At 38.2% G+C, this 27,901-nt stretch overlaps 1 protein-coding gene across 2 annotated transcripts in view; it reads right to left on the reverse strand.

Annotated features, from left to right (window-relative positions):
- The window catches only part of PLXDC2 (plexin domain containing 2), a 256,273-nt gene that overhangs the window by 43,720 nt on the left and 184,652 nt on the right, over positions 1-27,901 (reverse strand). For both annotated transcript variants that reach the window (XM_061468294.1, XM_061468295.1), the window contains 3 exons: positions 20,893-20,992; positions 11,314-11,409; positions 10,339-10,420 (listed from right to left, as the gene is read on the reverse strand). In XM_061468294.1, coding sequence (XP_061324278.1) covers positions 10,339-10,420; positions 11,314-11,409; positions 20,893-20,992 — 278 coding nt within the window. The remainder of the gene's footprint in view (positions 1-10,338; positions 10,421-11,313; positions 11,410-20,892; positions 20,993-27,901) is intronic.

Here is a 27,901-nt window from a genome sequence, read left to right on the forward strand (position 1 = left end):
ATTTTAAGGTATTAGCTGTGAACCACGCAAGGGGATGATTCTACTCTAGCAGGTCCAACATTTTATGTAATGAATTGGATGGTTTTGCGCTGACATGTCTTAGGCCTCTGAGAGCTACTGCACCTTCAATAGAATTCTGTTCAGAGACTGAACTTTTTAGGTTTATTTGTATTAATCATAGGAATTCTTGCAATCTCTGCCCAAATGTAATTACGGAAATTCCACAATACTTCCACAGAATCCAGCTACCGAGAAATTCCACAAACTTACCAAAAAATTGTAGAAAGGCTTTTTATCTGCTTTTCATCTATGTATCAATTTCAGAAAAAAAGTGAGTTCATCTTGGCTGCAGGATGACTTTCGATAAAAACATGTTAAGAGCTCAGGATCATCTGTGTTCCGTAATAGTACTTTTAAATGTTCCATTATGTACACTTTACTGATATGCGCATCTTTACTCTTACATATTTTTAAATGTACCTTGAGGCTCACACAAAGCTTTCACTGTCTTCTAAGTAGAACTGCCATCCCATTTGGGAATATCTGTTACTATGATCTCGTGAGGCTTCTTTCATCAAACAATACCACCATGGGGCTCACTCTGGTTTGATAAAATGCTTTGTTCATTAAGCACTTCTGTGCTACTTGATTTTCTTGCTTTCCTTCCACCAGGCTTGCCATGCATACAAAATTCTCAATTATTGAATGCTAATTTCCTAAAGGTTTTTTGCAGTTCATGCGTTTAAATTAGCTTGTCAAATTAAGAGCAAGCGTCTTGGAAAGGATTTGAAGAAGTTGGGTGTGGAGCAATTTTCTGCTCAATAAAGTATAGATCTAGTTATTGTATCATTCTTATCAGTAATGTAACAGGGCTGACAAACTTACACATTCATTCTCAATATTTTTGTTGCACTTAATTAAAAAGACCAACTGCTTTCACAACACAAGTTTTAAAACAGAGAAAAATATTGCATTTTAATCAGAGCAAACTGACAAAGGGCCACAATTCCTACTTCTCAAATTTTCAATATTATTGCTTCATAATTGGCAAAGAAACAGTATACAAGTTAGGAAAAGAGTACTGACATTACTTTTCATTTATCACAGGGTGAATTTGGCCTCATTGAACAATCTGCTTGTTAAGACCCAGGTGTTAGGATGCTGCCATGGTTTCATATAAAACTACTGCAGCATAAGGAACTGCTGGAGTAGTTTTATAAATTCTATAGAAAGACACAATCTGAGCAGATTTCTTTTGCTTTGCCTGAAGCAGCAGTATGATCAGCAAATTCATTGTTATACACATTGAAAGAATGGAATATATTTTGACAAATAGGATATATTTTAAACATCTACCCCTTCTGAAGCATTTAAAATGAGATTTTCCTTGTCACTTGTATATGAATCTATTACACTGATTGGATTATATATGCTCCCTCTGGTGGTTTACTTAATCCACACAAATACCTCTTTTTTTTTTTTTTTTTTTTTAATTTTGCAATTCAGTGGGTAAGATACAGTGGCCAATTTTGTAATAACAGCACACTACTGACAGTTACTGTTGTGATAAAACCAGCCTGAGTATAAATCAACAAGTTTTCCTCCCATCTTTTAATTTGGAATTAAAATATGTAACATCCCTAAAGCAAAAGAAACCCCAAACCAAACCAAAAAAACCAAATCAAACCAAAAAACCCAAACCAAACAAAAAGCCCCAAGAAATAATAAACACTCCAATAGTTAAAGTGAAGAAGTATTTTAAAGCGAGCACTTAAACCAACCTAGTGTCCTTCCATGATGAAGTGACTACATCAGTGGACTAGGTAGGAGCTACGGACTTCATATATCTGGACGCCTGAAGGCATTTAACATGGTCCATCCTTCTCTCTAAGGAGGCAGATTTAAACTAGATATGAGGAAGACAATCTTTATAATGAGGGTGGTGAAACACTGGAACAGGTTGCCCAGAGAGGCAGTAGATGCTCAATTCCTGGAAATGTTCAGTGTCAGGCTGGGTGGACTCTGAGCCACCTGATCTAGTGGAAGGTGTCCCTGCTGGGGGGCTGGAGTACATAGAATTATAGAATAGTTAGGGTTGGAAATGAACTTAAGATCATCTAGTTCCAACCCCCCTGCATGGGCAGGGACACCTCACACTAATCCTTGCCTTGAACACTGTCCTGGGTTCAGCAGTAGCAGTCATGTTTCTCCTCCTTGGTAGCTGGTGCAGTGCAGTGTTTTGACTTTTGGCCTGGGAACAGAACTGATAGCGATGTTTTGGTTTGGCCAAGGACTTTGTGAGCCTCAGGTTCTGCCAGGGAGGAGGGGAAGCCAGGAGGAAGCTGACCCAAACTGACCAAAGAGGTATTCCATACCACAGCACGTCATGCCCAGGATGTAACTGGGAGTTAGCCGGAAGGGATGGGAGACTGCAGGGTTGGTGGGGGGGGTGAGTTAACGAGTTACCTGACTGACTGGGTTTAAACCACGACAAACACCACCAGGGATGGAGCATTCACAACCTCCCTGGGCAACCCATTCCAGGGCCTCACCACCCTTACAGTAAAGAACTTCCTCCTTATATCCAATCTAAACTTCCCCTGTTTAAGTTTGAACCCATTACCCTTGTCCTGTCACTACAGTCCCTAATGAAGAGTCTCTCCCCTATAGCTCCCCTTCAGATACTGGAAGGCTGCTATGAGGTCTTCATGCAGCCTTCCCTTCTCCAGGCTGAGCAGCCCCAACTTTCTCAGCCTATCTTCATACAGGAGGTGCTCCAGTCCCTTGATCATCCTTGTGGCCCTCCTCTGGACTTGTTCCAACACTTCCATGTCCTTCTTATGTTGAGGACACCAGAAATGCACACAATACTCCAAGTGAGTTCTCACAAGAGCAGAGTAGAGGGGCAGGATCACCTCCTTCGATGTGCTGCTGGTCATGCTCCTTTCAATGCAGCCCAGGATAGGGATGGCTTTCTGGGCTGTGAGCGCACACTGAAGCCGGCTCATGCTCATTTTCTCATCAAACAACATACCCAAGTCCTTCTTTGCAAGGCTGCTCTGAATCTCTTCTCTGCCCAACCTGTAGCTGTGCCTGGCATTGCTCCCACCCAGGTGTAGGACCTTGCACTTGGCATGGTTAAACTTCATGTAGTTGGCATCAGCCCACCTCACAAGCGTGTCAAGGTCCCTCTGGATGCCATTCCTTCCCTCCAGTGTATCAACCAAACCACCATTGGCAAACTTGCTGAGGGCGCACTCAATCCCACTGTCCATGTCAGGGACAAAGATGTTGAACAAGACCGGTCCCAACACCGATCCCTGAGGGACACCACTCATTACTGGTCTCCAGCTGGACATTGAGCCATTGACCACAACTCTTTTCATGCAGCCATCCAGCCAGTTCTTTATCCACCGAGTGGTCCATCCATCAAATTGATGTCTCTCCAATTTAGAGACAAGGATGTTGGGTGGGACAGTGTCAAACACTTTGCACAAGTCCAGGTAGATGACATCAACTGCTCTACCCCTGTCCATCAGTTCTGTAGCCCCATCACAGAAGGCCACCAAATTGGTCAGGCAGGATTTCCCCTTAGTGAAGCCATGCTGGCTGTCACCAAGCACCTTGCTGTTTTTCATGTGCCTTAGCATGCCTTCCAGGAGAATCTGCTCCAAGATTTTGCTAGGCACAGAGGTGAGACTGACTGCTCTGTAATTCCCCTGGGTCATCCATTTTCCCCTTCTTGAAAATGGGGGTTATATTCCCCTTTTTCCAGTCATCGGGAACTTCACCTGACTGCCATGATTTTTTAAATATGATGGACAGCGGCTTAGCAACTTCATTCACCAGCTCCTTCAGGACCCAGAGATGGATTTCATCGGGTCCCATGGACTTGTGCACGTTCAGGTTCTTAAAATGGTCTCGAACCAGATCCTCTCCTACAGTGGACCCAAGGTCTTCATTCTCACAGTCCCTGCATCTGCCTTCCAACACTTGGGTGGTGTGGTCAGAGCCTTTGCCAGTAAAGACTGAGGCAAAGAAGTCATTAAGAACCTCAGCCTTCTTCAAATCCAGGGTAGTCAGTTCTCCCGATAGCTTCCAGAGAGGGCCCACACTGGCCCTAGTCTGCCTTTTATGTGTGGAGAAAAACTCAATGTTTCCTATTTGGATTTAATTATTTTCTTTTGTAAAACAGGGGGTTTATGCAGTCAGACAATATGATATTTATTTCTGTGCTTTTTTTTTTTGGTAATTTCATATGGGTGTTACTTTGCTCAGCTGATAGTTTACATTATATAAGACTGTTACTTATATTACAATATTACCTATTAGAATAGGTCTTGTCAGATGGCATATACAGAATAACAAACAAACGACCTAACTCTTTTCCTCCTCCCTGATATTCAAAATTTCCAGACATAAACTCAGATTTAAAAGTTTGCTAAACATTTTTCCAACTCCTTTCTAAAGCAGGAATAAACAAACAAGACATTTCAAGCTTGCCCAAAAGTTCAGAAGGCAAATAAGAAGCATTTTTTAATCCCAATTACCATAAAGGCACCACGGAAAACTGTCTCTTCATTTTTCAACTGTGAAATGTTTTCTTAAGAAGTGCAAGTGCCTGAAGATTCTCCCTTCCCCACTCTCCCATTAATCATCATGGAATGCAAAACAACTTCTTTCTTTATTACCTGCTTAGATGGGAACAGTAATTATAATAATAAAAGATTATAAGTATCAAGACATAAATTACGTTATTGCTACTATTCCCAGACACATTTCTGAATTTTCACTTTGTTCAGAACTCATTCCATAAACCAGCTGTAATCTTTTCATCTACACAACTAGTGCTGCTGCTGGCACACAGGATTAAGCATTGAAGTGAAATGTGTCACAAACTGGATTCTTTCATCTTTTAAGCTCAGGATTGTTTCCAGAGTACAAGAAGCTTTGGGAGGCGTGCGCACACACATGGTCAGAATAACTGCCTAGAGTGCACAGCTCATCACTACACACAGGAAGTCCGACATGAGAATTTGTGTAGCTTGTTCAGGACACTTCTCAGACTGGGGGTTTGAACTCCAAGGGTCAATACCATAAAATGGTATGATTGCAAACTTGATTATTCAATGCATAGTCTGGAAAACTCTTATGTTTTTAAGACAATTTCATAGTCTGGAAAAGTCTTAAGGATAAATGTACATTTAAGCATTTAACATGAGCAAGATCTTGTGAATTGGGAGAAAGTGTGTGAGCCCTAGAGACCTTTCTGGTCTTAGATACTTAAGTACAGATTTTGGTGAAAAGGAACTTTTAGTAGTGCTCTCCCATTCTGCAGAGCTTCCCCTGAAAACCTAAGTAAGTCAGCCAGAAAAACACCCTTGTGGATCTAGCCATTAGGCTTTTTGGTGACCTTGGCATAAGGCAGCCAGTTTTGACAATTTAAAAGTTGAATACAGATACCAGCAGTGACAACTGAATAAGTCATCTAGACTGTATGCAGCATTTGCCATTAGTCCTTCAGTATTCTAGTTCTCTATTTCCAGTGTTGGGGTGAGAGTACCACACCAAACCTGAGGGATGGTGCAAGGACTGGGAGATACTTTTATCCTGTGTTAATGAAGGGAAGCATGAGACACATGCAAAACCTGAGTCTTCAACATGCACAGATTGCAGGATTCAGTTCTTTGTCTGCTTATTTCTGAACTCACTGAAATACCAGTATCACTTCTCTGCTGAAATCTGAGACTTTCCTGAAGTTCATCAAAACAAAACCATAAATATCTACAGAATCTGAACGCAAATATTTTCAAAACATTGTATAAATGTGGCTTTTAAAAATTCCTTGATCATTTAAGCATCACACTTCCATTGTATTTCACTGTCAATCCTTTTATAGTTAATAAACATAATTTATTTCTTGGGCAATTAAAATATTTCCAAGGGAACTCACTACTGCAGTAATGCAAGTTGTACAAATTGAACCTACAAAATAACATCAAAGTTGCCTTAAAGCTTCCAAAACTTCTCCTAAAAAATGACATCTCTAACATGCAGGACATACCATGTGCCTAGATTTTACAAATATTTTCAGAAGCATTAAAAGATGATATAAACAGATCTGATATTAATGAATTCTCCCTGTTTTTAAGCGTTAGTGGTCAGAGATAATTAAGAGCAAATAATCCAAGTTTCAGCCACAGGTGGCTACTATGAGAAAGATGCTAAGTGCATGTTTTATAGACATAGATCCTTTCTGTAGGGGAAAGCTATAATATCACCTTAGCTTACATATTTACAATTAGTCTCTTTTACTAATGGAACAGTTTTGCTTGTGGAACAGTTATAAAACATACACAGTTTAAAAAAAAAATATAGCTCCTAGGGGGATCCTCCATCTGCTGAAGTAAAAAAAAAAAAGAAAACATTATGGGCCTTTGCCCTTGCATTAGTGGCGATGAAATTGTATGACATATGTTAGATTGGATTTCAGAGTGGACAGCTTGATGATTCTTTATAAGAAGGCAAACTGAGATTTAAGCTTGTAAATAGCGACAGCAGTATAGGATTTTGCACCTTCAAGAAGAGCCTGCCTCTCCAAAGACTGCAGAGTTTGCACAGCAGCTGGGCTGGAGTTACAGGTTGGAAACAACCCACTGTTGTAGAATAAAGTTATTTTCATTCCAATACAGACTGCCCACATGGGGGTGTATGGTTACTCTGCAATGGTTCTGCTGGTCAATTTTCCTTGTGCATTTACAAGTTTTATATCAACTTTCTGTTTTTCCAACAACTGTACTTTGTTGTGTGAATGATATAATATATGGTTTAGATTTTATGCAAGGGAAAAATCATACACGATGCTGTTCCTGGTAGTAATGTTGCTCTGGCTAAATGGGGTCATAACTTGTTGAGATAAAAAAGGACTGTAGAATTGGCACAGAGTTTTGTTTCCCACTGGATACATATTTACTTGTTATGCACATAGAAGTCTCTCTGCTCTGGGAGATCTCACTTTACTGTACCAAAGTGCTACCGTGGCTCCACAGGAGGAACATGACTGTCTGTTACAGCCATATCTGACCCCTGTTGCTCCCTCTCTAGCAAACAGGCATTCTCCCTCTGCAGAAATCAAAGCACTAGGTCAGTCAGTAGGTTATTGCCATGCTGGAAACCTGTCAACATCACGTTCGAAGCCTTCTTCAGGCTTTTGTACCAAAAGCTAATTGCCTTCTCCACCCTGGGCTTTATCTACAGCCAAGAGAAACAGCTTTTGGTTTCTCACCTCCCATACCAGTGTGTCCAGTCACCTTTGCAACCCAGAAGCACTACTCAGGCATTACTTCTAAGCATCTGCTTCTGCTTACTTCAAAAACCCCTATGAGAACTAATTTGAAAGTGGGCTGTAAACATTAATTTTCCTTGTACTCTAGGCACTTCTGAAATGTCTAAGTTAATACTTCACATAATGCTTTGCTCTTGTTTACCCAAGCAGATTTTACTCTGCTGCAGCAGAGCAATGAATATGACAACAGGAGATAAAAGTCTAGGCTGATTTACAAGGCTGGTGGTTGAACAGAGTGACATGCAGAAAAAGCTGGAGCACTGTGATGAAAGAACTCACAACTTTCCATCCTTTATGATTTTTAACCAGGACAGTTAGGTTTCCTCTTGAGCAAGTGCTTCTTCAGCACATGCAAAAAGAACATTTTAACACAGTGAATTTATGTCTGAGGGGAGAAAAACCTCAAAGTGATACTGAAGGATTCTGAGTACCCTCCTGTGATCCAGACATCTCCAGTGAGAATGGAATAGGCTTTTTTTTATATCTTCCTAAAATGAATACACATGCTGAGGAACAGCAAGGTAGAAGAAGAAAGGCACTTTACCAGGAGGCAGGCGAGAGTATTCAGAGCTAGTAGGGAGCAGAAAATTATCAAAGCTGACTGGAATGAGTCCTGATCACAATGATCCTGCAATGTAATGTACCCTAAGTAAATGCTCAGTCTTCACATTTTGGAAAGCAAGATGCCTCTTTTCACAAAATATGTATCCACTTACTATTTCAGATTTGTTTCTCTGTAGAGCTGAATTAATTGAAATAAACTGCTCATTTCAGAAGAGGGAGAAGAGTGCAAGAAAGGCAACGGGGCCTGAGGCAGGCATCATCATCAGGGCCATGCTTCTAGAGGAAGTAACAAGTTGAAAAAATGAAGTGTGAAATCTAGTATAAAGTTTAAAATTAAGATGTTCAGGGGATTGGACCATAGCCCCAGAGGTTCCCAAGACCTAGCTGAACGAAATCAGGAGCAAACTGGTCTGATCACACAGCTGGCCCTGCTTTCAGCAGGAGGTTAGACTGGATGACTTCTAGTGGATCCTTCCATTCTGATCTGCTTTATGATTCTATGCACAGTCCTCTATTTGCTTAAACCTGGCTGAATAGCATTCATCTTCACAAATGCAGACTGGAGTGTGTGACTAACCACTGAAATTCCAGGTAGAGGCATAATCTTAGTTTGCTCTTCTCTTGCTTACCTTTTTTAGGTAACTCACTCCAGTTCTTGCTTTTGCTGCTAGTTAAACAATGTCCAAACAGTGTCTGCATGAAATGACAATCTCAGTATTGTCAGTAATAGTAATAAAACCGTTCAGCCTATCTGCTGCTGCTTATCAAAGGCACAACCATGCTGCAGTGTGGAGCCAGCTGTTTTTGGGAAACAGTGCAGGACTGCCTCACAGTAGGTTAATCTTTGATTGCAGTGTGATCTTCACAGGCAAGATGAAAAGCAAGATTATTTTAATACAAATTTATTTTAATACAAACATGTGTTGAGACTGTATATTTTTCAGCAGCAAATTGCCATATGTGAAGGGGCATCCAGAAAATCATGCAAATATGTGGAAGGGAATACAGTGCGACTACATAGTGCTACTGCTTCCTGCTAAAGGTGAAGGATAAAACTGTTTTAGTTCTCCACAGTGAGTGAAATAGATTTTCCAGAAATTCCAGAACTCAAGAAACTCAGTAATTAAGAAACTACAGAAAAAACATAAAGTATGTTAAGGTTTGCCTGTTCTTCATAAGATGACCTTTACCATATAGTTTTTTATATTTTAATATTTTTCATATAATTGAGTTTATCAAAAAAGAAATGAGAACACTGGCCACAAAGCAATAGACCTTGATCAAACCAAAGCCAATAGAAACTCAGTGCTACAACGTTTATTAATGGAAGGAGAATCAAGCAATGCTTGAAAGCAAGAAATTGGATAAAGCAAGGAAGTTCATGCTTGCTTGGGACAGTTTTCTACAAGTACCCTTAGTCTTGGAGAAATGTGGCATGTTTACTATGACTTGATTTCATTTATCTCTAATTCCTCTAAAACAAGTTTCTTTGCAAGACAAACTGAGAACAGAGTGACTTTGCAAATTACTTACTACAGGAATTGAAGCTTAAGAAAACATAATAAAAGTGAGCCCAGGTTCCTAATTCCATACAATGTTCATTTACCAGTTATTTAATATGGTGTCAAATTATTGCAGTATTTTAGAATGTTAATAGCTTTTTCTCCTTTATTATGAATCCATTTCATACATAACATTTCTGAACCTAATCAGCAGGGTTGAAAAACATGACGACAATAAATATCATTATGATACTGCATTTTGTGTCAGAGAACTGGTATTAAATAAATTCTTGCTTTGAAGGTTAATAAAGACCAATGAGTGAAGAACTTTTTGGAAAAGCTATAGCTGCAGACTTCACATTTTGCTGTCCTGTGCTCCAGCTGCTCAGAATCTAAATCGCTCCTGCTACTGACTTGACTGTCCTTGTCAATGTGGCAGCAAGAGGGTGAGGAGACTCAATGTACCCACTAACTATAATGAGAGATTAAAAAAGAAAATACTTGACACTTTGGGTGTTTCGGTCTCCCTAGTGTTAAGAGAACAAGTAGGTCTTTATAGTTACATTACCACCGCACATCCCCATGTGGTTAACTTATTTTTAATAAAGCCAAGGATATAGTGAGAAAATACAAATTTTATTATAATTTCTACTTCTTGTTCTTCTCCAAAAGGATTTTAAAGTAGGATTTAAGATATAGGAGAAAGGCCTTAACTCTCAGCAATTTGACTATTCTTTCCTAATTACTTTGCTGAAGTGAAATGGGACGATTATGTTGTTACTGATTGCAATAGAAATTCATGTGAATGCATATACATAAGAGCAAAATATAACAACCCTTTGCACTGAATAGCCTATAGGCAATGTTTTTGGATGTCTTTGAGCACAGCTGCATACCCATTCAAAAAAGAAAAATCCTTTTCTTTACCTTTGGAGTTTGCTGCACCAGCTGCAGTTGAAACCAATCTGGGCAGTGACACAAGGACCACAGCTGGTAAACTGAAGACAAGCTGGGATGTAGGTAAACAAACACAAATTATTACATTAATGTCATAAATAATTCTCATAAAAAGCACAAAAGAAGGATACATCTGGTAATATATATTTAGGGACTCCATAGATTCACACACATCCAAAATAAGATACCAAACCCAGCCTATTACAGAGCATTGCACAACTCTATGCACAAAGGTACATTTTATCTGTAGGATTCTATTTGTAAACATGTTTCCACTTCCACATCTGTTCATTCAGCTTCACTGATATTTTTTAATCTTTTTTCTTAATATTAAGTATTTCCTTAAATCATATTCTTCTGTGGCTCCCATGTTCTGTGGTGTTGCTAACATTCAGACATAAGCAGAAAATAAGGCTGGCAGGAAAGTGTGCAAGAACTATAACTGGACTATAAAAAAGAAAAATAACTGTTTTTGCTTTTTCCACAGTAGTACAGCTGGCAGTTTAAACCCACAGATTTCTAAACCATGTAGTTTTACCTTGGACAAAAAAGACAGATGAACTGCAAAATGTGTTTGAGGATATTCCTTTGTGATATGATGCACTGTGCACAGAAGAATTTGTGTTTGCCTTGCAAGCATGAAAATTGTTCTTTTTTTCTTGGGGAATGAATTTCAAGGAAATATAATCATTCTTCTGAAAAAAAATTATTTGGCACAAATTTCATTCAAAACCTACTGGGAGCTATATACCTATAAACAACCTGGAGATACATGAGGATATACTGGATAATGTATCATCCACCTGGATATAAATATGAGAGAGGATAAACAAATCTGTTCATGATTTCACATCCACAGATAAACAAAATATTTAAAATCTTGTGTGTTTCTGGGAGGGGGATCTTTTCCATATCTGGCTCCTGCACATGTTAGGTTTTACTTACTTGGAAGAGGTATCATTTCAACAGCTGACAGATTGGTAATCTTTGACATCTGTAATTCCACCCTATGGTACTCATAAATTGTTCTTCTACGGACATCTATCAGGAAAGAAAAACAAAAGTATATTTTCATACTTCACTATTTTGCAGTCTTTGGATGTGAAATAGTGGATGCAATGATTGCTTAACATTCCTTAGGTGCATGACCCCAGCCTTCCTCAAGAATACAGTTTTAACTTTAGACATCATGAAGGAACATGTAAAAGGTAGACAGAGAAATTTACATTTGAGAAACTATCAGAGCTGACAGAATAGGTACCTATTCCTGTTAAAGGATTATGAAATGCTGACTGTGCTCTCAAGCATCCTAGACATTCATTTAGGCAGAAATTGTAAATAGTATACTGTCAGACATTTTAGGGTATATTTCAGATGCTTGCTTTCCTAAGATATTTCTCAGCTTACAGACTTGAGAGAAATGCTTTATATGCTCACTTGTCAGCTCTTGTCAAGATGCACAAACAAAACTGATTTTATTGCTTAATCAAATTTGTTAGCTACAAGCTAGCTCAACTCTGAATGCACTAGAACATTTTTTCATATGGTAACATTGCATTAAAGAAGACAAGTCTTCCTAAGCAGCCAATGTTATGCATAATCTTTACACAAGCTGACTGTACCTAAGTTTTTCAAAGCAGAAATTCAATATAGTTAGTACACTGTTGATATGGGCTTTGAACTCACAGACAACTAAGATCCATTCACAAGATAAGTGTGAAGGAAAATCACAACTGTTAGTTTACAGATCAACATCCTATCATGTATTCTGAATATTCCAGATTTTAAATGCATGGCCACAATGCAGACTGGTGAGCTTGTACCTTTGTAAATCGAAAGTGCAGTTTATACCGTCAATCTGACACACCAATGGTGATGATTTTCTGGTGCACTTGATTCAAATTTATGGCCTTTTTGAAGGTCTGCTATATTAATTGAAATCAATGCTGAATACAATATCACTGACCCTGTGGAATCATTCCAGAGACGAATAAATGGTTACATACAAAGGATTAACAGGTTACTCTGGTCGATGGCTGGTCTGAGTCTACATACAACAGAAGATAAGGAATTACAGACAGCCACAAACTCAATCGTAGGTTGTCTTCTGTGTTGCCCGCCCTGGAGGGATTAGGGCACACCCTGTTGTTTGGTATAAGGGCTATGTTTCTGTAGCTAGAAGTGGGCTTACCAGACTCCCCAACTGTTAAGCAATCACATAGCACAAAATCCACAGTTTTTTTGCAATCTCTTGTTAGGAAGGATATTGTAGGCAACTCTCAGACAGAAAATGAAACTTCAACTAAAATAAATCAGTCATAAATACTAATTCTTAAGGGAAGAGAGAAAGTGCACTGAGATGTCCTGTGACTAAGGTGCCTCTCAGATCAGGGGGACAAGGCATTCTAAGAGGGATGGCTAACCTCTAAGAGCGCAGCTGTGGCAATCCCCCTTACACCACACAGAAAATAACCATTAACCTATTTGTGTCAGTTGAGGGGATGGGGAGGTGGAAGCAGAGTTGTGCTGAGTGGCGTAGCTCTCCCCTGCAACAGCCAAGGGTGCTGTGGGGGAATCAGCTTCTCTGGCCTCACTGCATAAGCTCTCAGGCACAGGTAGGCAGTGTCTGGCTTTCAGACAATAACGCTTCCATTTAGCTCCAATTCAGCACCTTTGCCAATCAGTTCCTCTTGCCATTTTTTTGAAACTGTCTTTGCTATGGTTTTACCCTTCCTGATACCAGATTTCTCTTTTCATATAAAACACACCTTCAATCAAGCTAATTTTATATTTTACCTACAAAGTCATTCTGACTATTTAAAAGACAGATATGGGGATGTGCCAAAGGTTTACCCCAGTAAATGCCTTAGCCATGTCCTTCAAACCCACTGTCCTTCAAGTCAAAGTTAATCTTCTGCTGGTGTGGGGAAAAACTTCTGCCAGCAGTGAAAGGATTAGGCTCCCAGGATGGTAAATCCCATAAAAGCACCTGCCAAATCAGAGTGTTCAGAAAATGTGTTTGAAATGAACTCCTGCCAATGCTGAAGGCTGTAATTTGTTTCCACAGAAATCTTTATCCTTCAGTCAAAAAAAAAAAAACAACAACCAAATGAATACATAAATTAAATGGTGGGTGCTGATACTTCAGTTGAACTCCATTTCATCTCAGCAGTAGTGGTACAGACTGTTAATGCTATAACCCTGTTTAGTCTGAACCTTGCCTAACAGAGTCATCACAGAGCTTACAACAAACAAAGGACGTCAGGCTTTCCAAAGATCCAGTAAGAATCAGTGACTCAGGTCACAGGCTCTTTTACCCAGTGCATGAAATTTCTAAAATACAATGACTTTTAGAGAATTAAGCTTGTTATTAAAAAAAAAGATAAAAAAAATTCTAATCACGTAGATTTCAGCATGACTGTTGATCCCATTAAATCCCTGGTAGACTCAGGTTTGATCTTTTCTTTTTCAGGAAGAGGAATGTGCCAACCACAGGTTGTGAATTTGTATGCACAGGTCTATCTACTGTAAGAAACCTAAGCACAGAGAGGTATTTGCATAGTCACCTTCTAACAGCTTTGTATATACTTGCAGGCAGGTGGTTAGAAACACAGGTGTTCAAATTTATCTGCCTGGCCAGGTTGTAAAAACGTGCAAGTGTAGATTCTGTTGAAAGTCTGACTTGAAACACACCATGCTTAGCTCCTCAAAATGCACTTTTTCCTCCCTATTTAGAATTCTGAGCCTGTATCCACTTAACAAAACAGGCTAGAAAAGTTAAACTCAACAGGATAAACAGAAAAATGAATATTCTCACCTGACATGTTCCCCTTCAACGTCTCCACACACTCCTTCTCCAACCCAAGATACACACTGCTTTTAACTTAGGTGGAACTTGTTCTTCTTTGTCCTATGATGTCTATTTAGCACTCTTACAAAGAAGCGCAAGTGCAGAATCATAAAGAGCTTATGAGACTATGTACTTCATTATGTGCTTTAACTTGGTAAGAACTAGTGAAATCATTTGATGTAGTAAGAGACAAAAATTTAAACATTATGTGCAAGTATTTTGCTGAAAGAAGGCATTACATCAGGTTTAAGGGAACCAGGGAAGGCTCTTCCAGGGAAAAAAAGAAAGTACTTTTGAATGCATATATTCATTTGAGGTACCATTCCTGGTTCTGAATTTCAGAAAATATGCACATATTCTTCTCCTAGTCATGAAAATATTTTACTTTTTGTGTAGGTCTGAGTATCTCAAACATGTTTTTTAATCAAATTGTATAATTTGTAAGTATTTTATTTTCAATAACACATTCTTTTTTTTCTTTTTTAACATAGTCCAACTTGGTCTTTAGTTAGTTTCTTTGTCATGTTCAGGTGTTATCTTTGAATACAGGGCCAAAGGTACAGTCCCATTAGAAAATGCTGAAGAAAGCACCAGCTATTTGAGGTAAGTACATTGCCCAATGACCTAGAGAGATAATGTGGCGGGTCAGAAGGCCAACTGAAAGAATCCTTTCAAGAGATTAAGCAGTGGATAGCCAAATAACAGATATGCATGATTCTGGTGTGACAAAATATTTCTATATAGTTTTACTATTGTAGTTTTAAACTAAATAACGGCATATAAATATTCTATGAAACAGAACTGTCAGAGTTAAGTAAATATACAATAGGGAGAGTGCTCTGGAGATGCAGCAGTGCCAGAAGAGCGCCAGTGACTTCCTAACAAACCTGAAGAGTCAGTAGCTAGTAATAAGGCGTTCTAAATATGTGCTCAAGAGATGCACAATCTCTCTGGTACTTTTCTACTATATAATCACTTTTCGTCATACAGCGTTGCTCAGCTAAAACCTGCAACCCAGTGAAATTTGAAAATGTTGGAGAAGTCGGTCTGATTTTTTAGGCTATGTGTTCACACAAAAATCCTTGTCTGTGAAAGATTTCTAGGGAATTGACATCAACCATATATCCAGCAAAAATTGCTAAACAAATCCATATGTATTCATACAGATGCACTTTCACTTTTAAGTTTCATTTTTAGACAAAACAGAAATGGTAAGAGGGTGCATTTGATTATGCAGAAGTCAATTTGATGCAAACAATTTATGAAACACACCCAGTTCAAACTGCAAGCAATTTGTGAAAAACATAAGGGATATAGAAGGGTGGCATACAGCTGCTTTACTATACAGCCACTGGCTTTGTTTGATAAGGACTTTGTTTAGCACCACTGGCTGAATAAAACCTTCATGCAAATACATATTCTCTCAGCCTGCTGTGTCTTGATTATCATCACCACAAAAGGTAAAGGAATCAGAATGTCAATCTTCGTTTGTAACAGCTTAGTATAAATTTAGCAATATTAACTAATTAATTCTTGAGGCACTGACACTGTGATCAAACATGTTTGTAATCAAACCTCCACCACAATTGTTCGTCATCGACTATTACACATGTATGAATCTAGATCAAAATTAAATTCCCTAATTGTATTAATTTTATAATTACCTTAAAAGTTGCTAAAAATATCCTTTAAAACCTGTAAGCTGCACCTCAAAGACATATGTATGAATACGCAAACCAGTGAAGTAGGCTCTGAAAATAACTGTTTTATGAAAAATGTAGAAAAAAACTGTTCCGCGCCAACACTGCGCCTAACACACATCATTTACTTTGAAACTCTCCATGTCTTTTCAGATTTACCGCAATTCATGATGCCAGCTGAGCTGCTCTCAGTACCGAATCTAGGTGTGAAAAACGTGCTTTATCGCCTTAGGCCACATGCACCAAACTGCCAAATTCTGAGATTGGCTTATGGCCAGTTTGGCCAAATTGAAAATATTTTAAACTTTGATCACCTCGCGCCAGTCCCTGAAATGCTTTTATGTCAGCAAAGACTAGCAGCATGCCCATCTCTTTCCTTCACTGCTCTTGCGTCAGACATCTAGTGCCAAGGAACTGAGCTGCCAGGCTAAACCCTGTTGGGCCAGCAAACATGCAGGGCTGCAGGAGCTGGCACCCTGTGGAATTAGTTACACTAGTAAAAAGCAAGCGTAAATACTGTGAATTTAGAGAGATAACATTGGGGTCCACTTTGCACAGAGGTAAGTGACTTTATCAGTAAGGCAACAGCAAATTAGACTTTGCGATTTCCCAGATAGTGCTGCACCTTTATACAATAAATTTCACAACAGAAACCGCTAGTCTTCTTTGAACCTTCAGGAAGGTAATGCTAGGGTAGGGTTCTTTCAGGAGCCTCATTGTTGTAAACAAACAAATGAAATCTTCATCAAACAAACAATTGTAACACGCAGAGTTGTCAATTATATGCTTGAGTTACACTACGTATTGAGTGGCACTAATTGCACTGAAAGTGGAATACTGCTAACACACAAATTTCCTTTGTGTACACAGGGTTGAGTAATTTCAATGTCAGTAGATTTTGGGTTGTCAGGGTATGGATTTCCTAAAAGAGCTGTACCTAATACAGTAGAGGCCAAGATCTTGGAGATGTCTCGTCACAGAGAAAAAAACTTAGCCATTATCTGTAGATGAAAGACTAGTAACTCACTGTGTAGACCCCCTGAATCTGGTACTCTCTCTTTTTCCCAGTGTATTTCACGCTTTTCTGGAAAACAAACCACCATCTGGGCAAGCTTACCGGTGTGTTTTATCATTGCTAAAATAAAACAGTGGGCTGCAGAAAATACTTTTTCATTTCGCAATGAAAAGCTAATTGAAAGACAAAAGAGAAGACAGCAGTGAAACAAAAGAGAGAAACATAGTAACCTTGAAGAAAAGGAAAGATGTAGGGGAAAAAGGTGGTCATGAGGTTGAAGACAGATAGTGGGAGTCTGCAGAAGGGAGAGCAAAACACAGTGTAGGTGACTGAAAGAAGGACCAAGAACAGAATGACAAGGTGACTGAGAAAAAACAAGAAATAAGAGGAACAGGGAAGAAAAGGTGATTGTAATAGGACAGGGACGACATTCCTGATACAGTGGAGATACTGAAAAAAGAGGAGGAGAGAAGACTTGCTGGAGGAATGTGTAAAGCTATCCTCCAGCTTTTTCACTAATCATATGTTCTCAGACTGGAAGACAGCCATTAAACATCAGCATCTTTGGTTTGAAAGAAAAAATAGTTAATGTACAAGTGTTTGGCCTGTCTGAAGAGCAAGAAATCAGGGTGGTCCCTCTAACTTATTAGACAAAGCAGAGACAGAGGTCCAGAACCTGGCTCACTTCACCTGAATTACCTGGAAGAAGCAGAAACTTTTCCTCTAAATTAATAAATGGACTTAGTTTACCATTTTGCTGCCATATAAATCTTCAGAATTTAGGTTTTTTTCTTGCTAACCTTTGTGCCAAGCAAAAATACACTTCCCTTCAAACATTACTATTCAGTCCAAAGCACCTCAAGAGAATATACAGGCATCTATCTATCTATCTATCTATCTATCTATCTATCTATCTATCTATCTATCTATCTATCTAATAGTGGCCAATCTGCATCGATATATCAGTACCACATATAGGCTTAAAAATGGAGACACTGGCTATATAGAAGCAATAGTAGCAGATGATGAAAAAAAAAGCCAACTTAGAAAACAGTCAGAAAGCCACCTGTCAAAATTTCCCATCTCTGCTCAAACTCTCAAAAGATAAAGTGAAAAATGCAGGTACCTGTATTCTTTTAGGGACAGATAAAAGGGGTATTACTGCAAAGCCTTTATATGTAGGAGTATATTAACAAAAAAAGATATGAAATGCTCAAGTTTTTCCATTTCAAAAAGTTCAGAAAATCCTTTCTTTTTGCTCTTGGCTCTTCAAGACTATGCTTTTAAGCATTCATTAAAATGCATTTTGGAAATGTAATGGCTGATCAAAAAGCATGTTTTTCTCTCCTCAGATTGAAATAGTTTTGCCTAGCTTTAGAACTCACTTTTCAGAAGTACTAAAAAAGTTACTACTAATGTTTTGGATAGTATGTATGAAAAAATATCAGATAACTATTTCTAAATCTTCCAAAATTACTTCAGTATTATTATACTGAAATTTTAGAATGCTGAGCATACAGAGTGCACCAAAGAAATCAGCAATTTTGAAAATTCAGAGGATATTTTTGTTTAAGTAAGCTTGTGGTACACTTAATTTCTCCTTGGGTTTGGGGCTTTGGGGTTTTTATATACACACACACACACACACATATATATATATATATATGTAGCCATAAGCATAAAGGGAAACTGAGTTCTTTTGATGGAAAAGTCTTTCCTAAAATGGTAAGGAAGAACTAATGGGTATATTAATTTTGCCTCTCTTGGAGCAAACAGCAATTTATACTGTTCCATTGTCTTAAGGAGCTAAAAATAAAGTAAACCAACAATTCTATCATGTCACTTTTTAGTAATTGACTAAAGCCATGGTTTATTTAATACCTCTGAAAAACAAGAATGTAACAGCATGCATATTTTAAGAGCATCTGACTTCAACTCTCAACAGGACAGCATTATTTACTGGTTCTGTCAGGGTGTTATGTTGCCTGGACTTACTAATATAAACCTGGGTCGTTGAAACCACAATTTAGCTTCAGTAAAATCTACTGTGAACTGATGGTTCCCTTGATTAATATTATCTGTAGTGTAAGCTGCAAACTAGCAAAAATAATCATGAATTACTGCTATCCCCAAAACCAGCGGTTAAAGAGAAAAAAGCAGTGTGCACAATAATACAGAAATAATGCTATCAAAACAGTTGTTGCAGTGGTACATTTTAGACTTTTTACACTCATTCTGTTCTTCTTATCTGCCACTCCTTAATGTAACTTAATAAACAGAATAAGTTTAATATGAAACAATAGGCAGATTTTCTGGTAATTGCAGTCACTTCACTTAGCAGAAATTGTCATGTGACAAGGTTTAGCTCTTGTTTTTAACCCTTGAAAAGATTTATAAAAAAGTAAAACCATAAGACTATTAAGTAACTGCATATTCATCAAAACCAACATTATGTAGTGGTAGTAAAACAAGGTGCATGTCTGAAAAATTGCTACAGAAAAAATAATTTAAACTAAATAAAGACTCATATATACTGCATATTTTACATGTAATAAATCTAAAATACATCCTTTAGTGTTTGATGATGAAGGCCTGATGCCAAAAGCTCTGCATATTAATTGCATCTCTAACAGAATTTCTGTATGACTACTCTCATACAACATTTGCACAAGTTCATCAACATAATTTCCACCTGTATCCATCTTAGGAGCACTTACAAGCTGAAGACTCACAGAAATACTCATATAACTCATGTACAAACATCACTTAAATTGCTGAAATTGGTTTCCTACATTCATTCCTACATTGTTCCTAAACACTCAAAAGCAATCCATGCAGCCATCGGCACATTCCAGCTATCTATCATACTTAGAAAGAATTTATCTTCCAGCACCTAATCTCTTAAGTGAAATCTGAGCATGCCAGCCTCCTTCACACTATTCTGAGTTCACAACAAGCAACAGATGGTACTGAAATTTTCCATCTTCTCAATAACAGGACATATAAGATGTAGGATCTATGCTCCCTCAAATTGTTAAAATGTGATGAGGGGATAGTATGAGCTGAGGGGCAATGATACTTGCAACTTCAGAACTTCAGTGTCAGCCCCATCTGCAGACTGCCTCCAAGATGGGCTGGATCAGGTCAGTCCTTATGAGCTTTATTTGAGCCACACATCTGTCAGGGTTCACTTTAGAAGAATATGCTTGGACTCAGTCCTAGCAGGCTGGTTCAAGCACAGCTCCTTCCATCTACACCCTGCTATTAGGGGATCATCAAAAACTGAACTTAATAAATTTGCTCCAAATGTGTAAATAAAACCAGTGGACTTGGAAAGTGAGCAGAATCTCTCATGGCTAAACAACCTCTGCACATATTATATTAAAACAAAGCCTTAAGGAAATCACACTTGATTTCCTACCATTCATTTTCAGTCAAGCCATGCAAAGTATAATTAAAGACAGAGAAAATTGGATGTCACGTGTATTACCGTTGTCATGACTATGTGAGCCCAAGATGTTGTTTAATAACTATGTCTTTTCTCTCACTAAAATGATATATGAATTTGAAGTTCAGAATGTAAAGTATGAAGAACTTCCGGCCTGGATATTTTTCTGGTTTTGGATACAGATGACTTTTTCTGAACAGGTTTCTTCTTCCCTACTATGGATATTGAGACACATTCCAGATAAAGTATCTATGGAATACCAAACTGTGCTGGTTGACAGTTTAATTTTACATTATTTGGCTAGCCATTTAGATTTATTTACTTAATTTATCGGCTCAAAAGAAACAATGATAGGGCCACACTGGGAATTATCAAACAAATAAAATTACACTTGAATTAACAAGCTGAAATTAGCTAAGTGATTTGTTGTGCAGCTAATCGTCCCTGATGAAATCAGCTTATACTCATTTCTCAGCCTCTGAACCACTAGCACAACTGCAGCTCTACATACTGGGAATTTGCTGAATCCTGTGCACGACCACAAATGCATCTGAGAGTCCCACTTTCACTGGGTGGTTGGTTGAACTTATCTGTGTCACAGCAACAGGAATCTGAAAGACAAAACAGGAAGATATGCATGAAATATAGAAGTAAAAATATTCAGACTAATATCACTGCCAGAATGAACATTTAACCAGTGTAAATTAAAGTCCTAAATAAATACTTTATACAATACATCATATGGATCCAGCTGTCTGAAGGTGCATCACAGCAAAAAATATTAATTGCTGTGAAATTTGATTACACTAACAGTGACATATAGCCTAGGAGTGGGGTGCAGTGGGGTGCCTGTTTCACCTGTACTTGCACAGTAGGTCATTACTGAAAATGTTACTGTTTCTTAAAACAATGCTGGAAATTTAAGGAAGCAAGATTGAAACAGTCATAAAAATATTTTGAAAACTTTTGCAGTTCTCAATGCCATCAACAGAAGAGCTAAAGAGCTCTATTTGGCTTCTCCAAGGGAAAATGGGAAGCTGACTAGATTACCATAAACAAGTACTGCCATGAGGAGACATTACTCAGGAGCTAAAGAGGGTTTTCATCTAGCACAGAAAGATACAACCAGAAGCTGGAAGCTGCAGACAAGTACTTTCAAGGTAGAGTAAGACAAGTTTCTATGATTGAGTGCTATTAACCACTGGGACAAACCACCAAAGGAAACTATGATTCTCTACCCATTTCTGCTTTCATATCACAGTTGGATATCTTTAAAGTTGGCTTTTATTAATTACTAGGATAAAGAGGGATGACAATGGATCAGTTGTAAGAAACAGAGATACAAGGTGCTAGCTCAGCTAATCTAATGATCTTTCTGGTTTTACCCGTGTAAAACTACCAAAATTATACTGTTGGCCAGTACTTTTCACACAGCAGAAAAACGCCAGGGTAAAAAGCTGGCTACACATCCAGTGGATGAGGACTCAGTACTGTACACTGAGTTATACTGTATTAATGGCATAACTTTGATTGAGTTGACATCAGTACTTGTTCTCCTTGTTCTCAAAATATCATTTAGCTGTGTTTTTTCCCCAGTTGCACTGGTAGCTGTTTAGGAAAATTTAAATTTGAGAATATTAGCAGAAAAAGTGAGTTCTAGTGAATTAAATGGTGTCATGAATACACATTTATTTACTTTAGTGACTGGTTTGGCTGATCCATTTAGGGGTTCTTGCATATATGATCTCATTTGGTACTAAAAATGGAATGATGTTAAACCAACACAAAAAACAGAAGTGGCTTGGAAATACTTCTAGCAATACATCAATTTAAATTTGGCTTATATCAGCTTAGCTCTGATGCAGTTATTGGAGAATATGACATAAGAAAGCTGAAAGCTATATTTTCAAGTCTTCAAAATAAAAGACTTGCTGGGTTCAGAAATAAGCCTATAAACTTTCTCCAGCATGAAAGTGTCTATCTATATCTATATCTCTCTCTCTATATATAAAAGTGAATTATTCACATCTCAGAATACTGTAGAGAAAAGCTTATATTAACTGTCAAAGAAATTGTCTTAAAGATTTTGAGGAGGATACTCTAGGGAAACTATTGAAAATAAAGTTAGAAAAACCACTGATGAGAAGGATGCAATAACTATTTCTCTTCCAAGTTAGAGAGGAAACACATCAGATGAAGAAAGGAATCAGAGTTTTCTGGGCACAAAATGCAGGCATTATGAGTAGGTGTGTTAACTAACAAAATATGCCGGCAAAATTGGCAGCTCAAGGCACAAATTGTGCCTGATATATGAAAATAATCATACTCACTTTTATGTGTAAGTGCAAACCAGAAGAAGCTGAAAGCAGGTCTCCTTGAATATGCCTCCTTAGATTTAAGTCTAGTATCATATCACACGTTTTTTTCTGAATTTGTGAAAAACTGAACAATTTGCATCTTTACCTCACAAATTCTGATAGCAGAAAGCTAATTTCTCTCTCTCTCTTTTTTATTTATTTTTTTTTTCCCACAGGAAGCAACAATGGGCTCTTGTGCTACAAATACTACAAGTGTTTGCTTGGGTTTGTTTTTTTTTTGTTGTTTTGTTTAGGTTTTTTTGTTTTATTTGTTGAAATATAAGTTTATATTCACTACAACTTGGTTCAGAGCTTGAAAGTCACTTCCAGTTTCACTCTTTTTATTATAAAACTATGAATGACTCAGTGGTGCTAAGTTAGGATACAGTAGCCAAGTAGAACAGATAATACAAACAGAAACTTCAGGAGTGCCTGCAGGTGTCTGTGCTCTTGTGCTGAGCATTCTAGAAAGAGTAAAGAACTTGTGGAATCATTTTCTAAAACAAAAAGAAAAGATGTAGTAGAGTCCAGTCCAACAGAAGAAACAGCCAAACTTCAGCTATGTGCTGCAAACAGGATGTAAGGTGAAGGAAATATAAATTATTATAGCCAGCTCTTCAGCTGAGGTGCAGCTGGTGTCAAAAAATTACTCAGAGAGAAACACCACCAAAGTAGATGTGAATTTCTGACCCAGGAAAACACTTTCATATTCTTGAAAAACTACAGCGTCATTAAATCTGTATTTACAAAAGCATATGTTTGAATTTAAAGTGTGGAAAAAGAAATAATTTTACAGAACTGAATACCTCACTCAGTGATGAGTGTACTGAGTGCCATTTTTTAGGTGAAATTCTTTGAATGAGATGTCAAGATAAAATGGGCTTTTACCATATGAAGGCCTATTAGGAAATATGCCCTTTTGACAGAAAGCTTGTAGTAAATGATAAAATAGTTTATTAAAAATGACAGTGAAACATGGGTAGCAAGCAGAGAGCTGGTATTCTGAATCACTCACCTGAATGGCAAGATGTGTCATAACACGCTGACATGTTAAATAGTTAAACAGTATAGCTAGGAATGTGCAAGTGGTTGCTAATGGGTGACAGGGTTTACATGGCATTACATTCAGAGGATGGATTTTAACTAGAATCATTCCAAAGTCTGCGTTAGCTCTAACATAGACAACATGAACTCTTGTGGTTTACAAGTCACCAGCTTATAAATAAACTTCCCAAATGCACACTTGTGCTCCAGTCCCCTGATCATCCTCACGGCCCTCCTCTGGACTTGTTCCAGCAGTTCCATGTCCTTCTTATGTTGAGGACACCAGAACTGCACACAATACTCCAAGTGGTCCAAAGTCTCATGAGACCTTGAGGTCTCATGAGAGCAGAGGAGAGGGGCAGGATCACTTCCTTAGACGTGCTGTTGGTCACGCTCCTCTTGATGCAGCCCAGGATACAGTTGGCTTTCTGGGCTTTGAGAGCAGACTGAAGCTGCCTCATGTTCAGTTTCTCATCGATCAACACCCCCAGATCCTTCTCCACAGGGCTGCTCTGAATCTCTTCTCTGCCTGACCTGTAGCTGTGCCTGGCATTGCTCCCACCCAGGTGTAGGACCTTGCACTTGGCATGGTTAAACTTCATGAGGTTGGCATCAGCCCACCTCACAAGCATGTCAAGGTCCCTCTGGATGGCATTCCTTCCCTCCAGCGTATCAACCGAACCACACAGCTTGGTGTCATCAGCAAACTTGCTGAGGGCACACTCAATCCCACTGTCCATGTCAGGGACAAAGATGTTGAACAAGACCGGTCCCAACACCGATCCCTGAGGGACACCACTCGTTACTGGTCTCCAGCTGGACATTGAGCCATTGACCACAACTCTTTGTGTGCAGCCATCCAGCCAGTTCTTTATCCACCGAGTGGTCCATCCATCAAATTGATGTCTCTCCAATTTAGAGACAAGGATGTCGTGTGGGACAGTGTCGAACGCTTTGCACAAGTCCAGGTAGATGACATCAACTGCTCTACCCCTGTCCATCAGTTCCGTAGCCCCATCATAGAAGGCCACCAAATTGGTCAGGCAGGATTTCCCCTTAGTGAAGCCATGCTGGCTGTCACCAAGCACCTTGTTGTTTTTCATGTGCCTTAGCATGCCTTCCAGGAGAACCTGCTCCAAGATTTTGCTAGGCACAGAGGTGAGACTGACTGGTCTGTAATTCCCCGGGTCATCCATTTTCCCCTTCTTGAAAATGGGAGTTATATTTCCCTTTTTCCAGTCATCAGGAAGCTCAGCTGACTTCCATGGTTTTTCAAATACGATGGACATCATTTTGATCAGTAATCTAGATGGTATTTCCTACCAGAGTTCTCAAATTTTATTCTTTTTAACTCTGAGGACATGTAAGAATCTTACTTTTCAAAAACAATAAAATAATGGCCTCTGACCCTATTCTGAATGAGATGGTAAGAAGGTTGCAATTACTGCCCTACTTCAAAACTGAGTCAAAGATAAGAGTCAGGGTATGCTGCAAAATAATAATTAGGAACACAATAGCACTTATTAGGCTTTTCATTGCCAGTTTCTTAAATAGTTTTTAAATACTTTACAGGCCAAAATGTCTGAAACTTAATCAGAAATTTTAAGCTAAATAAACTGATCACCTGATAACCTCAAAGATCCTGTTTCCCTGTTAATTATATTTTTTATAATAATAACAAAGGCAAAGAAATGGCATGCATGCATAATGCAGGCAGAATAACCATGAAGACTGTGCTTTTGGGTTTGTTTTCTGTTTGTTTGTTTTTGCAGTTTTCAGGACACAGTCAAAAGGTTTGGAGTCTTGTTTTAAGTGCTGGCACTTAATCAGTTCCATTCAATTCTGCCTCCTTTCACAGTAGAAAGAAATTCATCCACAAGTCTCTCAGAATTATTTTCCAGCTTCACATATTGGGCAATTTGAAGAAGCATTTCAACTTTAATAATAGTTTCTGGATGACTACATAACTAGAGAGTCATTACTATTTAGATGAACAAAGAAAGCCTTCAAGCCAGTGAAATTAAGAAAAATATCCTAAACCATTAACATAGCCTTTGGTACCTCTGCCTAATTTGTCCTGTATTAATCATGGACAGAAATAGAAACCAAATGTTACACTAAGGAAAATTAGCTATAAGCACTAATGAGAAAAGACTATATGGAAAAGTTATTTTGTTCAATAAGAAGTAAAGCTCTTGAGAATTGAACTTCTGTGAAATTTAGAACTTAAGAAGTTAGTATTCCCTACTTATACATAAAAAAGTATGAATTTGCAGAAAATTTTCTTTATTACAATGTGCTGCTGGCTAGTTTGCACTGTAATATATTTCATACGTAGTAGAGGTGTACCAGTAAAATTTTCCTGCCAGATGATGTCTTCTGACATACTCACCATTTGCCAGAACAGTAACAGCTGATGTAAGCAAAGTGACAGTTAAAATGGAAGGTGTATGTACTGTAAACAAATTCGTATATAAATAAATTATTGTCTTGCTATAGGACCTTGTTATATTTCAAATCGTTTTTACATTTTAAAAACTTGACTGTACAGATCCTTCTCCTACCCATTAACTCTTCTGAAATATATTTTGGTGTCTGGTCATTTTCACTATCCTAGTGGCTCATCTTCTTTTCTAAATGTTTAATTTTTGAGACTCTATTCTGGATTTTGGATAAGAATTGTGCATTTCATACTGCTTCCTACTGGACAAACAACAGAAAGCAGAAGACTGGGCAGAACAGCTCCTTTGACACACAGCACACCTCAGCCAAGATCCTGCGTTGGGGGTCAACACCAGGTTTATGAGGTAGCAAATCTGATGCGGGAGCAGAAAGGATAAGAAAAAGGGAATTCAAATGATTTAAATAAATAGGAAATAAAGACAAAATTTACCTGAAGTGCTTAAGTCATGAAAGTCCCTATTTGTACCTCCCTTAAATGTATAATCACGGTTATTTTTAATCTAGATTTTTCAAGACAAAAGCCTGGTGTCACTAGTACAGAGTCCCTGTGGGATGCTTTATAAAGTTACTGCCAACCTGTCTGCTGTATTTCTGATTTGATGTTTCAGCTTGGAGAATTTCAGTGCCAGTGCAATGAAGACCTCCTAGCGGATTTGCCATATATACATCACTGTCATTTTTGATGACCTGTGATGCTAAAATGAAATGACACCATAAAGGTGGAGGGAATCTTCTCAAGCAACTTTCACTCATGCTAGTGAGCACTCACGCAAGTAATCTTACTGAAGTTAACAGGGCTCCTGACTCACTAGCAAAAGAAATGATTCCATAAGGAAAGACTCCCTCAGAAAGCAATTGATTCAGTACTGGAAAGTAAATAAATTTCTAGCCACACTTATAAACACTAGAGTCAAGTTTAAATTTACAAGTGTCTTAGTTATTCTTTTCAGACAACTTCTATCTGAGCAGTGACTGGAAATTTTATTCAATGTTCCTCATTTAGGTGAAAACCTGAGTTGGTTTTAATGAAGCGAAAGCTGCAAACAAGGTGTGCAGTCTTCTGGAAATCTCAGTCTCCAAATCCATTCCCCAAGTAACCCCCAGTGGAATACACTACTTGTAACATTCTACGATTTTCAAAAAATCTTCGTCAAAAGATATACAGTTCACCAGTATGTTACTATTACCACTTTTAAGTGTCTCTTTCCTTGATTATGTGCAATAGTTCTGAAGTGATGTGTGGTAATGCCATTCATGACAAGAATAACTCATGACAGGGGATTTCAACGATTCAGCAGTGGAAAAAGTGCAAATTACCCCATTTGTAAATTCCAATTCTTTCTGCCTCAGGATTAAAGAAGGAACATTAATAACTCCTTTCCACAAAAGAACTGTGGATCTTGGAGGAAGCTTTCAGTAGCGCAGTGAGAGCAAGCAGCCTACACCATTGTAGCACAGAAATTGTTTATCCACAGATTAAATGACATGCATGCAATTCCCATTTCCTCCAAGTCTATTTCCTCCTGTCTTCCTAAATGAATAAAGTTTTGCACTTCTTGGCACTCTGCATCATCATTTACATGTAATGAACTTAAAATGCTACCAATTTACAGCAACAGCTTCTATCACCCATATTAGATTCATTTTGCAGAGAGC

Source organism: Pezoporus flaviventris, unplaced genomic scaffold, assembly GCF_033815535.1.
Source record: "Pezoporus flaviventris isolate CSIRO_AGI_PZ_B2104156 unplaced genomic scaffold, CSIRO_AGI_Pfla_v1 ptg000047l, whole genome shotgun sequence".
Classification (NCBI taxonomy): Eukaryota; Metazoa; Chordata; class Aves; order Psittaciformes; family Psittacidae; genus Pezoporus; species Pezoporus flaviventris.